The sequence below is a fragment of the Charadrius vociferus genome, unplaced genomic scaffold (genome assembly GCF_000708025.1).
Source record: "Charadrius vociferus isolate BGI_N301 unplaced genomic scaffold, ASM70802v2 scaffold115, whole genome shotgun sequence".
NCBI lineage: Eukaryota > Metazoa > Chordata > Aves > Charadriiformes > Charadriidae > Charadrius > Charadrius vociferus.
The window spans coordinates 3793512-3807135 of record NW_009648636.1 but is presented as its reverse complement, the minus strand read 5'-3'; the positions used below and the strand labels follow the sequence as shown (position 1 = coordinate 3807135).

The window sequence follows — 13624 nt, the reverse complement described above, 5'->3', positions numbered from 1 at the left end:
CTGCTGATCCTGCTGTTGAGGCTTCCATTACCTTACTGTCCCAAAGGACACAGAAGTATTATTGAGTGGAATTTGGAAATCAAATAAGGAAGCAGAGGGAAGAATTATATCCTCTTTTATTTTGTGTCTGGACTATATGAGCACTGCTGCTATTTTATGGTGTGAGTGTCTGGGGCAGCGTGGGTCAGGAATCTAGCTGAATGAATTCCACTCTGTTTCTAACTCTACTACTTTCTAAATTAAAGGAGGTGGTTGGAGACAACCTTCAGTGTCTCTGTTCTGTTCCTACAAGATACGCAGTCACCACCCTCCTTCCACACATAACTGTTCTTTCTCAATTCTGTTGAAATACAAGTGAGTGGTTTTGCAAAGCCAAGAAAGAAATATAAAATGTAAGAAACCTTAAATGTAATTATTTGCATCAAATAGTACAAAGTATTTCAATAAAATGAACAAACATTATATCCCATCTGCTCTTTGTAACAAAAAAGTGGCACATGGATATTTCAAGAAGTGCTTTGTAACTCCCAGGTGGCACATCTACCTTGTAATATAGCGGTTACTATAGTAACTCCTTCTTTTTATAGAATATATTTGTACTTTTCAAGTTTAACCTCTTCATCGTCTCAAAATGTGTCCTTTTCATCTGATTCCAGCTGTTTCAAATGAACCCCTTGAGGGTTTGCAACCAAGAAATGAACACTACAGGACAGTGCAAAGAGTTTAATGAAATGCAAAGCAAGATCCTTTCTTTCTAACAACAAGGAAAAAATGTTTGCTTTTTTACCACATGACAAACATGCAGAACAGCAGCATAAAAATTAGGCTGAGACAACTTAGAAGTGTTTGTTAACAATCTGTACAAGTCAGTATGGGCCAAATCTTCTAGTCCTGACTCAGTCCTTTCTCAGACAAAATACTAAGTGGGAGTTGATGAATAAGAAGTGAACAGAAGAAAGAAAACAGAGTAATACGAAGAGAACTTGGCCCTAAGCACAAAGCTAGGCTAAACTGCAGATCTCCTACACAGTGCGACGTTTTTTCCAAACTTCAGGCATAAATAATTGTGGTCAAAAATAAATTAACTCTATCAGTCTGCAAATCTTTAAAATACTGTGAGATGTTAAACTCGGGCTTCTGTGTGCTTTGCAAGTAAGTGCATACCAGAATGGGTCAGATAGAAAGAAGCTTCCTCCCTCAACTTACAGCATCATCCAACAGTTTCCCGGTGCTCTTTTTCCCAGGAGACTTCGTCGGTGACGGCGAAGGAGACGGAAGTGGGGCTGAAAGTGTTTCCTCTTGTTCAATCTCTTTTTCCAACTTTATTAATCCAGGAGGCTCCACCCCAAACCTTTTGGAAACATGCAAACAAATTACCAGTCTTTATGAAGTATTACGTATTTTAAAACAAAACAATGGCAAGAATTTATACTTTCTGTATTGCACCATTGTGCAATAATAGAATGCTACATACATTAGTAAGCATGTATAAAATACATCAATCATTAATGCCATCATTCCAAATTAAAACAAAAAATTAATTTAGAGGGAATCTCTCAGTTGATCAAATCTACATGAAATGCAGGGTTTTTTTCCAATTTCTCTGTCTGATAACATATATGTTGGTGAATGACTAATTTAAAAACAACACTAGGCCTCAAAAATTGCCATACCATGCAGGACAGATTCAAGTTCAGTACATTCGCTTCCCCCCCCCAAACAACATCCTTTCAAATTACTTGACAGCTTTTATTTTGTGTTATTATTTTTCAAAGAAATGCACTGAATTTATAGATAAATAAATTGAAACATGGCCAACATTTTTTTCAGAAGCAGCTAATGCTTTTTCTAACCAATATTTCACATCCAATCTTCAGATCTCTGTTTCCAGTGGCAAAACACTTGCAGCTCCAACTAAAACAAAATACATGCAACTTTGGCACAGAGCATGTCAAACACAGCACTTGGAGAGCACGGCTCTTTAAAACAATGCCTGCTTTTGAAAGCTTTACGGCAAGTGATTAAGTCAGTATCTCACAGCTTGGACGGATGTCAGAAGTCTAAAAGCCCCATCCCATTTTCCTAATCACTGATAATTCCCTTCTGTTTTTTTTCTTTGCCAACACTGAACAAACCCCCGAAAAATAGAAAGATTTCCTTTTTCAGAGAAGGATTCCAGCTTGGAAAAGTTATCATGCCAGGTAGGCTTCTCATAGCAAACTACTTGCATAAATGAAACCATATTTTCTTCTGTAGTAGAAAAGTCCATAGCCCAGATGCAGAACTATGCTGACTTATCTAGGCAGAGATCTGGACACTAAAACATTGAGCAGTAGCAAATACGTTATGAAAATCTAAGCTAAATATCATAATAATGTTAAAAGTGTACAGAGAAAGGGCATAAGCGCATATACTATCTTTTGTATTTTTATGATAGCTTTTAATTTACTCACACTACTGCCTAGAAAATTAATATAAAGAAAACCAAGAACCAAATCTGTGCTTGTATTGGCTTCTAACTGGTGCAGTCTGCCTAATGAAAAGTCATCCAACGCTGAAGCAAGCACTTACATACAATTCATTTACTTCCTGTCTGTCTGCAGATGCCGACAGGCTGTAAATCATTAAATTCCCACCGGGCTCTGAGCCTACACCTGCATGCAGCCTTACTCATCAAATAAAACTCTTCCACTCTAAGCAACTCTGCTTCTTTGCTTCTACTGCTTTTCATAATCTCCAATTTTTGTCATTGTGACAGACTTTTAAAGTTCCCTGTGTTTCCAGTATTTTGAATTCCTCTGGTGACGAGCTGAAAAATGAAACAAATGAACAAACATACACACACACACTTTTTCTCCCTCCCACATATTGTATCAACCTGAAGCAAAGTTGCTGGAAAGCCGAAATGGTAAAAAAACGCATCTTTTGTGGGAGGGGTAGAGGTGCAAATTCTAGTCTGGAAGGTATGCTGAGAATTTCCTTTTCTGCTCCTTTCTAGCCTGCCTTCTCATAACTATAAATGAAGCAGCATTGGACTGTAACATGATCTCCAATAGACTTCTTAGAGCACCACTTCCCATTTTTACCAAGGAAAAATTGAATACAATAGCAGAAAGATCTTGAAATTGCTCAACAGTCATTTCAAAAGACCTGTGGGGGTTGTTTAACCCCCCAGAGTTTAATAGTTACCCAAGAACTTCATTCTTTCTGCAGAAAAGATAACTAAGTTGTTTTTCATTGTATTAGCTCTCTTTAAACACACACACAGACAGCACATATACATCTATTTGCAAATAATTACGTTTTCCATGAAGTCTTGATTACAGATTAGGTAGTGATCGATTCTGTCCTCACATCACTTTATTTTCAATTATTCACTCTGACTTTAAAATACTTTGGGAGAATGTTCGAGCTGTGCAAGCCACTGTAATAGCCCTGTGTATTGTCAATGCTCAATTTTGTCCTGTAGAACACTCATAAATGTTCTCACTCTACCCACATGATATCTGCTGCTGCAAACAATGGCCCATTTGAGCTATTGAAATTTCATGGATTACCTCAATAACTGAAATCCAGGATAGTTTATCAGGCTATTCTATTTTTATTAGTACCTGAGCTTCCAACTGCCACTCTTTGAGCCAAATGGTTGCCCCAGTTTTCCACTCACTGTGTCATCCATCCATCCAGTCCACCTCTCTCTAATTTGGCTAAAAGAACACTATAGGAGCATACGCTAAAATCACTGCTAAAGCACAGGTAAGTTATCAGCTGTCTCCCCTCATCCACAGAGTACCTGTTGAATGGGTTCAAGTTCAGCAGAACAGAGCTCTGTTCGATCTCCACCTCAAATCAATCCCCATTCCCGCTCACTTGTGCCTCAATCCCAAGATTATTTTGATTAAGAGAGACCTAAGTTGACTTAGGCTGAGAGAGCTGGGACTCTTTAGCCTGGAGAAGAGAAGGCTGAGGGGAGACCTTATTATGGCATACAAGTATCTAAAGGGTGGGTTGAGGGAGGATGGAGCCACACTCTTTTCAGTGGTTCCCAGTGACAGGACGAGGGGCAATGGGCACAAGTTGGAACATAGGAAGTTCCATTCAAATACATGGAAGAACTTCTTTACGGTTCAGGTGACAGAGTAGTGGCACAGGCTGCCCAGGGAGGTTGTGGAGTCCCCTTCTCTGGAGATTTTCAAGACCCGCCTGGATGCAGTCCTGAGTAATGTGCTCTGGGCAATCCTGCTTTAGCAGGGGAGTTGGGCTGGATGACCTCTAGAGGTCCCTTCCAACTCTGAAAATTCTGTGATTCTGTGACTTATGGGAGTTACAGACCCTGAATACTAACAGTAATCTAGCTGAGCAAAGTGCACCAGGAGCTGGCTCCTTGTGATGAATAAACCAGTTTGAACACGTCTTTCTGCTTCTAAAACAGAAAAGGAAAAGTAAGAAGTTATTCAGGGTCTCTTGCTCTTTTCATTCTTTAAAAGCATACTGAGGTACCTTTTCAAAGATCTCTGCAGCTCCTGTTCTGGAAAGCAGACCCAGCTTGCTTTATAAAACAAGCATACGCCTGACTTATCTCCTATTTAAAGCAATGCAACAACAATGACAGTTTGATGTGCTCTTTCCTATGTTTAGTGGAGACAACTATCTCTTCTCATTTTCCATACAGTTCTAGTTTACCACACCTCAGGCAAAACTGGCATCACATATTTGCTTTTCAATTATATTAAACTGATGTTCCCCTTCAACAGTTTTTGCGCACCTTGGAAACGTACAAGATTTCTTTGCTTGTTTTCGAAGAGACATTAGAGTAGGAATAAGTAGACAGATATGTTATTTGACCCCTAAGCTATAAACAGAAATAAAATACTGTAACATAAATGTAATTATAACACACATTACTGATACTTGGTAATATACATGTATTATAAATAAAAATGAAATTAAAACATTGTAAAAGCAAAGGGATAAATATGCACAATAAATGAAAACATGGCTCATTTATTGGTTCAGTATGTGTTTTCATGCTTGGTACAGAGAACATCTGGGATATGGAAGCTTAAGATAAAAGACAAATACAAAGGGTAAGAGTTTATCTTAATTCCCATGTATATCTGTGGAGAAATGAAACCTCATTGCAAAGTGAGGTTAATTTAATTCAACCGACTGTAACAGAATCCAACACTGCCTAACCACTGACCTTCCTTCCCTGCGGAAGCTGGATACTGTCAAGTAATCAACCTGGGACAGACATTCCCGACAGCTACGCCCCGAGTACAGGGTCTCTGGATGCTGGAAGGTCTATCTCCAAGCTGGGGACCTTAAAAGCACAGTTTGTTTCCTCAGGTAGTTTAAGATTCATGAAAATCAATTTCATTGAGCACCTACAGATCAGAACATTTTCTTATTCACGGAAACTTAAATTAATTAATTTTTTTTTTTTTGGCCATGTTGAACTGAATCCAAGTTCTAGAGATAAGAAAATTCTTGCAAACTGGAAATCAACTCTTTTTCTGGCCCGTGCATTTCCTATGCAAGCTTCCACCGACAGCAAGGGCTCTTCTGAAGCTTGACCAAGAGACAGATTCCTAGACAAGCAGTTTCCAAGTGAGTTGCATTCACAAAATATGAATACCCATAATGCAATTATAACATGAAAATACCAGTTCTTAGTCTAGGAATAAACAGGGGTCTCCTTTGCATTGATTGTAACCACAAGGAATTCTGAAATTAATGAAACTATCCGAACAGCATGGTACTCCAATTCCATACACGTGGATGAATACAACTGCAATTTACATGCAAGACTGGGCAGCAGCGCTGCTGTTCATATATTTTGTAGCAAATCTTACCCACTATGCTGGCTAAATCTGCATCTGCAAAAAGGGAAAAAACACATTCTAATTCCTGTCATTTTGATTGTCTAGCAAAAGTCACTGTTGTCTTGACATCAAAGATAATGTTACAATGTATTGAGGGTCAAACCTGTCCAGAATCATCTGACAGAGATAGAACACAGACTGTGACTCAATTCCTGTATTGCTTCTGTTGGTGAAAATCAGAGATAAGTTTATTTAAATAAATAAGAGTCAGTGTTGCTTCGGTCAGATTTATGTCATGCGAATATCAATTTATTATCAGTAAAGTCAATGAAATTTCGGTTGTTTGTAGAGAGATCCGACTGTTAGGAGAAACAGCCCAAAGCTTTATTTAGAAAAAAAAAATCTCAACTCTTCCCCCTCCTAATATGAGGATAGCCAACAAATACCTTCATTGAGGTGACAGTACAGAGATTTTATTATATTTGTTAACAACTGCCCACAAGATATTCTTGAGTGACATCAAGACAAGCATTCTCCTTGCACCTAATGAGCATAAAAGTTAGCTTGAGATGTGCTGATTTAATAAGTCTCTCAATAGCCACTGCTGTCGAGAATGTAAATATTTCTTCATTCTTTAAATATTTTCACCTACCTTGCTGCAATCCTTCCAAGTTCCAGCAAACAAAGGCACACTTCTCTTGGCTGCTTGTGGAGAACTGGAAAAGCGAAATGAAGACAGAAAACGTTTATGAATAAAAGCTATTTTAAAGATCTTAGTGATGAATGGAACCTAATCATCAACATCTGTAAATCTTGACTCAGATAAAACCTGCTTTTCTTTAGCTTGCAGTGGAGCTTTACTGGAATAAAAAGGACGGGATTGAGGAGTGGTTCTCAGAGTATAGATGATTTAGAAAGTTCCCATTTAGTTATCCTTTAGTCCGTTTGAAAATACCATTCTAAATATCACTGAGTAATTATTTGGGCTATTTGGTAACCTGCAAGCAGTTCATAACTATTAAAAACAATCAAGAGCTCTGGCAGGACACTAAACTAGAAGAATGTCAAAAATAAACCGAAGTTATACTTGTCTTTCTATAAACTAAGAGAATTCCTATCCTTTAGATCACTATTTTCCTTAGCCTGTTTAAATCACAAAAATAACAGAATTGCACTAGCAAAGATATATCTCATTACTAATTTGGTCCTGAATTTGTTATACATCTACTCTTAAAACAAATATGAAACTAGAATACTTTAGGAATTCAGCTCATCGTAGATAAAAACTCAGCCAAACAAAAAACTGTTACTGTGTGTATACATACACACATATATGTAAATTTTCATGCTTGGATTCGACTCAAGAACTGTAGTTTTTAAGCTTCAGAAGCAGCTGTAATACAGCATGAACTTCCCATTAAGAAATACCACCACAATCCAAGATAATTCTTTCTTTTTACCCCATAATTCAGATAGGTAATTTTCTGTAGAGAAGTCCAGCAAAATATATAAGCAAATCAAAAATCAATAGATGACGATAGCCCTGTGGCTGTTTTCATAATCAACCCCCCAAAAAATCCAAAAAGAAGAAAGGAGAAGTCCAGCAAAATATATAAGCAAAATCAAAAATCAGTAGATGACGATAGCCCTGTGTCTGTTTTCATAATCAACCCCCAAAAAAATCCAAAAAGAAGAAATAAAATAATAAGAAAAAAGAAAAAAGGAATTATGAATACATTGCCATCTTCTCTCCAGAAACATCTACTGCAGTAAAACCCTCGTGTTGCGGATAAACCCCCGGTTTTAGAAATCTCCACAACAATCAAAAGATGAGTACCTTGTACTTTAGATTGGATTGACACCAAGAAATAATTGTGTGAATATTCGTATAAATCAGAAAAAGAAAGAGCAACAAAATTTATTTGTTTTTAATGAGTTAAGGTCAAGACATCTGCTGTATAAATGTTTTGGTTATCTAAGGACTCACCTAACTCAAATGCATGAAGAAAAAAATACCATACCTGAAAAAGATATTTCAATGTCTAGTTAAAGCTCTGAAAGCAATTATTTTGTCCTATACTGTATGCATGAGACCCAGAATGGGAATCCACAGACTTAAAACATCTCTAAATAACTAGTGCCTACTGGGGCAGATCGCTTCTGCGACTTCAACTTCCAGTTCCACTGACTGGAGTACATTGTAATTGTAAATCATGCTGGTTGAATGCTCATCCCAGTATCTTTTACTAGGTATCTTTTACTACACATACCACTTTGAGATGTGTGCATTCTTCCCCTCTAATCTCATCCAAATATATTTCCAGAAGTGAAACTGCAGAGCATGAAAACTAAAATGGCACCGCACTAGGAAAAGTCTTTTTATCCTTCAGCCATCTGTTATCAGAAGTATAAAAGATGCAGACTTGGACATTCAGCTATTCTCAATGTTCTGCCTTTACACAACACAGTCACTTTATGAAACATTTAACCTTCATGACTAATCAGTATTTTTTAAGTGCTATATTCATGACTCTAGAAACATATTCTTTTCCTTTGGTTCTAGCCAGTTGGGACTGCCCCAAAATAAAACTTGATTTTAAGAAATAAGGCATCCTCTAAATTAAAAATGGAATTAAACTGGTTTTGGAATAGACAAAGGGAGTCCAATACTTCTTAATTGCAATTCACATATGTACGCATCTAAATAACTTTTGGAAGGGAGGAGAAAAACAGAGGCTTAAGTAATATTACGTGGAAAAAGATCCATAAATAGAATTGGAAAAGGATTTGATTAGCAAAGGTAAAGTATTTTTCTGTCATTGCTTAAAGCTCCTCGACCCAAACAAAATGCAAAGTCCTTAGGCAAATCTGACTGCACATAATCTAGACATTTCATGCATTTCACATCGAACAACGTGACACAGTGAAATCATTGTTAGAGGATGAAGAGCTGTGCAGGCAATAACCAACCACAGAAACAAACAACTGGTCATCTGATAAGAAGACACAGCGCTTCTAACAAGAAAACGTTAGCATTCCTGAGGACTATACCAGCATATGTATTCAGGAACTTCAGAGACAAACAAATGTTATTTTGTATACTGCAATACCCACTGGAAATAATTTAGATTCTCAAATGAAAATTTTCATTTTTTTTTTTTCCCCCCAAAAGCACAGGTGTTTAATGGGCTACCACCTCACAAGAGAATGCTCAGGAGTTACAGCAAAAGCCACAGTGACACAACCCTGCATTTCCACACCTGTCTTGGTCCCAAACGTTCAGTATAGCTTTGAGCAAGCAAATAAGACCATTGCCTTTTGGAACAAGTAGCACTTTTAAGTGCCTTGAGTATTTATTTTGAGATACTTTTGTCTCCTGCTATTCCACAATAACTGAAAAAACTAGTTATTTACAGTCACTATCAAAAGGCTGCCTCCTAAGGTTTTTTTTTTTAAAAAAAGCTACCTTATACTTTTTTCCATCTAAAGTACAGAAAGAGAAATATTTCTTACACTTTCTTTCTTAGTTTTACTTATAGAAGTTGAATTAATCAATATTTTTGAAGCACTTAAAGACATCTGATAGAAGAGATGATAACTATTTCAAAGGCACTACACAGTGTCAAAATCACTTATTTAAAATAAGTATGCCACTAAAACAGAAAATCTGTAGAAGTCCTCATAACTCACATTTAGATTCACACTGAACTGTAATTTAAATTCACACTTACATTCTGACTGTACTGCAGGTCATGGCTAACTACGCTACATACACGTAAACAGTTTTAGAAACATGTAATTGTACACATATATATGGTAATAACTAATCATTTGAGGACTACAAGCAATTAATTCTGAAGTGACTGATTACAAGCTCAGGCTGCAATGCAACACCTGTGCCCATGGTATTCTGTTGTATCCCGTGGGAACTACATCTACCATTCTCTGATCTACCTACTATAATCTATACTAATAGTTGCATTTCACTAAGAGGCACTACCTAAACTTTCTGACCTAACCAGTTCCTTAATCCCAGATATCCTATACGGCAAACAGACATTTGCTAAGCAACAAGTTTTCTGTAATTGTAGCAGTTTATAGGCAGTTAGACACGGTAAGTACTGGAAGCAGAAAAATGATTTTGAGACATCATCTTCGTTCTGTCGGTGGCCACATACACAATGCTCTGCACATCACTGAAAGTCTACAATCAACAATTCATTCCCACAACAGTGCTACCGTAGGCTATGACGAATTCAGAGAAAACACTTCTATGTAACACTTCTATAAGGTAAGTAGTAATATTATTCCCATCTTACACGTGGAATTAAGGTATAGGTATTAAATACCAAAAAAAAAAGGCACACTCATCTAATTACTATTCTAAAATACTTACTGCCTGATCCCCAGGGTACTGTTGAGTTTCCTAATCCTACATTTTGTATGAAATCAAAGCAAACACAACTAGTGATCCCATTACAGAGTCTGATACGGATCCTCCTGCTGCATGTGGGAGCTATGTGATAGAGCCACAGACAATTCTTCCGACGCCATTCAGTAGCAACATCAAAATACTATCCTTCAGCATCTTGCATCATTCTCCAAACATCTTCAGATATTTGCAACAAATGAGGCATGTGAGGAGAAAATAACATAGCTGTAAGAGTTTCTTTCACTTCAGGAACCATACTGTACCAACATATTGGCAGAGCAAGGTCCATCCTAAAGAGACCACAGCTCTTTTAGGGGAAAGAATAGCCCATGAGCACGTGAAAAGTTCATACGTGTATCATAGCAGTTAAACAGTTTAACTAATGTACCACAGTCAGCCTTAATTATAGCCCAAGTACTTCACTTTGCAGCATTAGTACATTTTTTGTATGCAATTTCCTGTAATTTTTCAGGCTTTCATATATAGAAGAAAACAATATTCCTGGAGAATCATTGGCTGGTCCTCCCCTGTCAAACATCAGCAAGGCAAATTGTCCGAGTAGGTGACTACAAGCAAGCAGCAATTTCTAAATGCAGAAGACACGTAAGCTGCGCAGATCTACTGTGAAAGGTGAATGGCAATATCTACCTTGCCAGAGAATCTCACTGATGATATTTGCTTGAGGAGACAGCAATGTGAAGATTTAGGAAAAATGTGTACAAGTCCAGTTTATTTTAGGTGTCCTGACAGTTACCGACCCTTCTGCTTTCAAACTCATTCATTTCAAATCTTTCTTATCTGCTGTCCTTATAGCCACCATCTTTTCAAGCTACTTCCAGCCATTCTTTTTTAACAATACTTCATTTTCAACTCCTAGTGAGCTTTTACCCCTGCTCCTCATTGGCTAAAACTTCTTTCTCACATTGCTTCTGTCTTGTTGCTGCCCCTTTCTCCTTCCACATACAGGTCCTCCTCTCCTGATCACTCACCCCTTGTTCTACTTGTACTTCATTTCTTTCCTACCTACTGTTCATCACATTTCTTCATCCTTCACCGCCCCCTTCCCAGGTGCCTGGATGGTACCAGGAGAAGCAGAGAGAGCAGAGGAGGAACAGCCTCTGCTTTCAGTGCTGATGAGCCCCCGGGGCTGTGAGAAGACAGAAGGCACTCTGCGCATGGAGAGCATGTGTCTGCGGAGCACACTTAAACTGAGAGAGTCACAATAAGAAATGCGAGGGCGGCGTTTGTTTTGTTTGGGTTTTGTTCTTTAAATTAGCAGTACGCCCAACCATGATACAGGACCAAACTTCTTACGCCTCCTGCCAAGTTTCAAGCCTTGGCTCCTAACGTTTTTATAAACCGTTACTAGTGGAGTCAGTTTTTCTTCCAAACGTAAACTTTTAAAGATCTCAGGCATAGCTGAGTTAAAAAAGTTAATATGATTTCTGCTTCCAAAGCATTTTTTTGGCTCACTAGATGCAAAGAGATTTTTCCAAAGGGGTTTAGTATTTTTTATCAGAGGCTTCCAATTGCCATCAGAATTGATACATGTTTAGGGAAAGTTCTTTAAAAGGTTGATCCTTTGATCCTTCCTCCTATTGTCTTTCACTTTCTCCTTTAATACTTTTTCTTCTGATCTTACAGTACTTTTTTTTTTCTTTTTCTTTTTTTAACATTGCTTTGACAACACTTACTCTGTTCAACTTATTCCAAACGTATCCTTGTTTCTACATCAAAGAGCTACACTATGACATATCTAAATCAAGGAGCTGTGTTCCCCCATCCCAGCGCTATCACTTATGGAAGTCTCAAAACAATTACCGTTCCAAACACTGTAGATCTATGGATAGTAAAGAATTCATCTAGAATGAATACAGAGATCATCGAAACACTAATAATTTACTGGAATTCATTAATTTAAGATGCTAAACCAATGGTAATAACAGCATCCAGGATGCTTTTATAGTCCTCAAAACGAGCCATATTCAACAATAGTATGAGTTGTTTAGTAAAACGTTGTGAAAGACGAGACAAAGCCTTATTCTGATGCAACAACATGTAAACTTTAACACACTATAACAAGCTGTAAATGTGTCACTGAAAGAATGGTGAAAAGCGTACTTCCATCTTGCGACATGAAATTAGACAAACTAGAATATTAATTTCAAAAATCATTTGCCCCCACACATAAAATATTTTTAAGTAATCAACATTTGAGTGTTTTTTAAAAAACATTTTAAAAACCCACATCAGAATAGAGATCAGAGGTGTTTGTTTTTAAGTGTGTCATTTCCACAAAAACACTAGATGCCTTTGTTTAGGGATCCTGTCTTTTAAACTATAATCAATAAGTTGCATCAAAAGAAGTCCATGTCATATATTGTGTGTACACACGCACAGTTACAGAATATACAAGCACAAAACATTAATACAACAGTATCATCCAACAACTCCCAAAACAAACAACACACATTAGCATGCTGGCACACTTGGTGGCAAACCCTTTTCTTGCTGGATGGAGTCTTTATCATAGAAGAGAGGCAGAATATTCATTGGTTCCAAATCCTATAATCATCCAACAACACTACATTACCAACAAAGAGTTCATAATTTTTGCTTCAAATCACTTAACTAAAGCAATCATAGAAAATCTTACCATTTTTACTATTTGGCCAAGAAGAGTTTTCTTTGAGTATTACACTCTTCAGGCTTGAGCACCATAATTACAAATATCTCCATCAAGAATGCTTCTAGAAATTGAATTACCATAGTTGCGTGGATCTGCTGCCCTAAAACCTACAAAGGGGAACTTACAAAATATACATATCATGGGAACAGAGGAGTTACAGACAGTATTACTTTACTTAGACTAAAAAGAATCAGCGCATTATGTTCCAAGTCCTAGATATGGGGACAAACTTTGAGTGGGGTTCTTAGATACGTCAGATGTCAAAGACAGTATGTCTCAAGATTCACCCAGATGATGAAAGTTTCGACTTCAGATCAGAGCTTTTGGTATCAACAAAAATAATTCTTTCTTCTTTGAATACACTAATTATAACAATAACAATTAAGAAGAGCATGCTAAATTGGTCAGTGAGGGCAGGGAGCATACAGAGTCTCCCTCTATCTTGCAGCGACCAAGATTATCCCTACATAGAATGTTGCTGTATTTGTTACAGATGCTAATGTTTTTTCTGCAGCTCACACAACAGGCACAGCATCCACCTTTTCTTTACGGAGGCAGTAACTCTGAGACTTCCCTGCCATGTCTCTGTGTTAAGATAAGTGCAGAGGGCAAAATACGTATAGATTGTCACCAGTCAGCTCTGGCTGTATTATAAATCTTTACAGAGAACTGTATTTC

General features: G+C 37.4%; 1 protein-coding gene across 1 annotated transcript in view; it reads right to left on the bottom strand.

The window, feature by feature from the left end:
- GAS2 (growth arrest-specific 2) overlaps nucleotides 1-13624 on the bottom strand; it is an 88106-nt gene that overhangs the window by 41987 nt on the left and 32495 nt on the right. Inside the window, exons 4-5 of the mRNA XM_009886263.1 lie at nucleotides 6478-6541; nucleotides 1207-1351 (exon numbers count right to left, since the gene is read on the bottom strand). Of these exons, the coding sequence (XP_009884565.1) occupies nucleotides 1207-1351; nucleotides 6478-6541 (209 nt within the window). The remainder of the gene's footprint in view (nucleotides 1-1206; nucleotides 1352-6477; nucleotides 6542-13624) is intronic.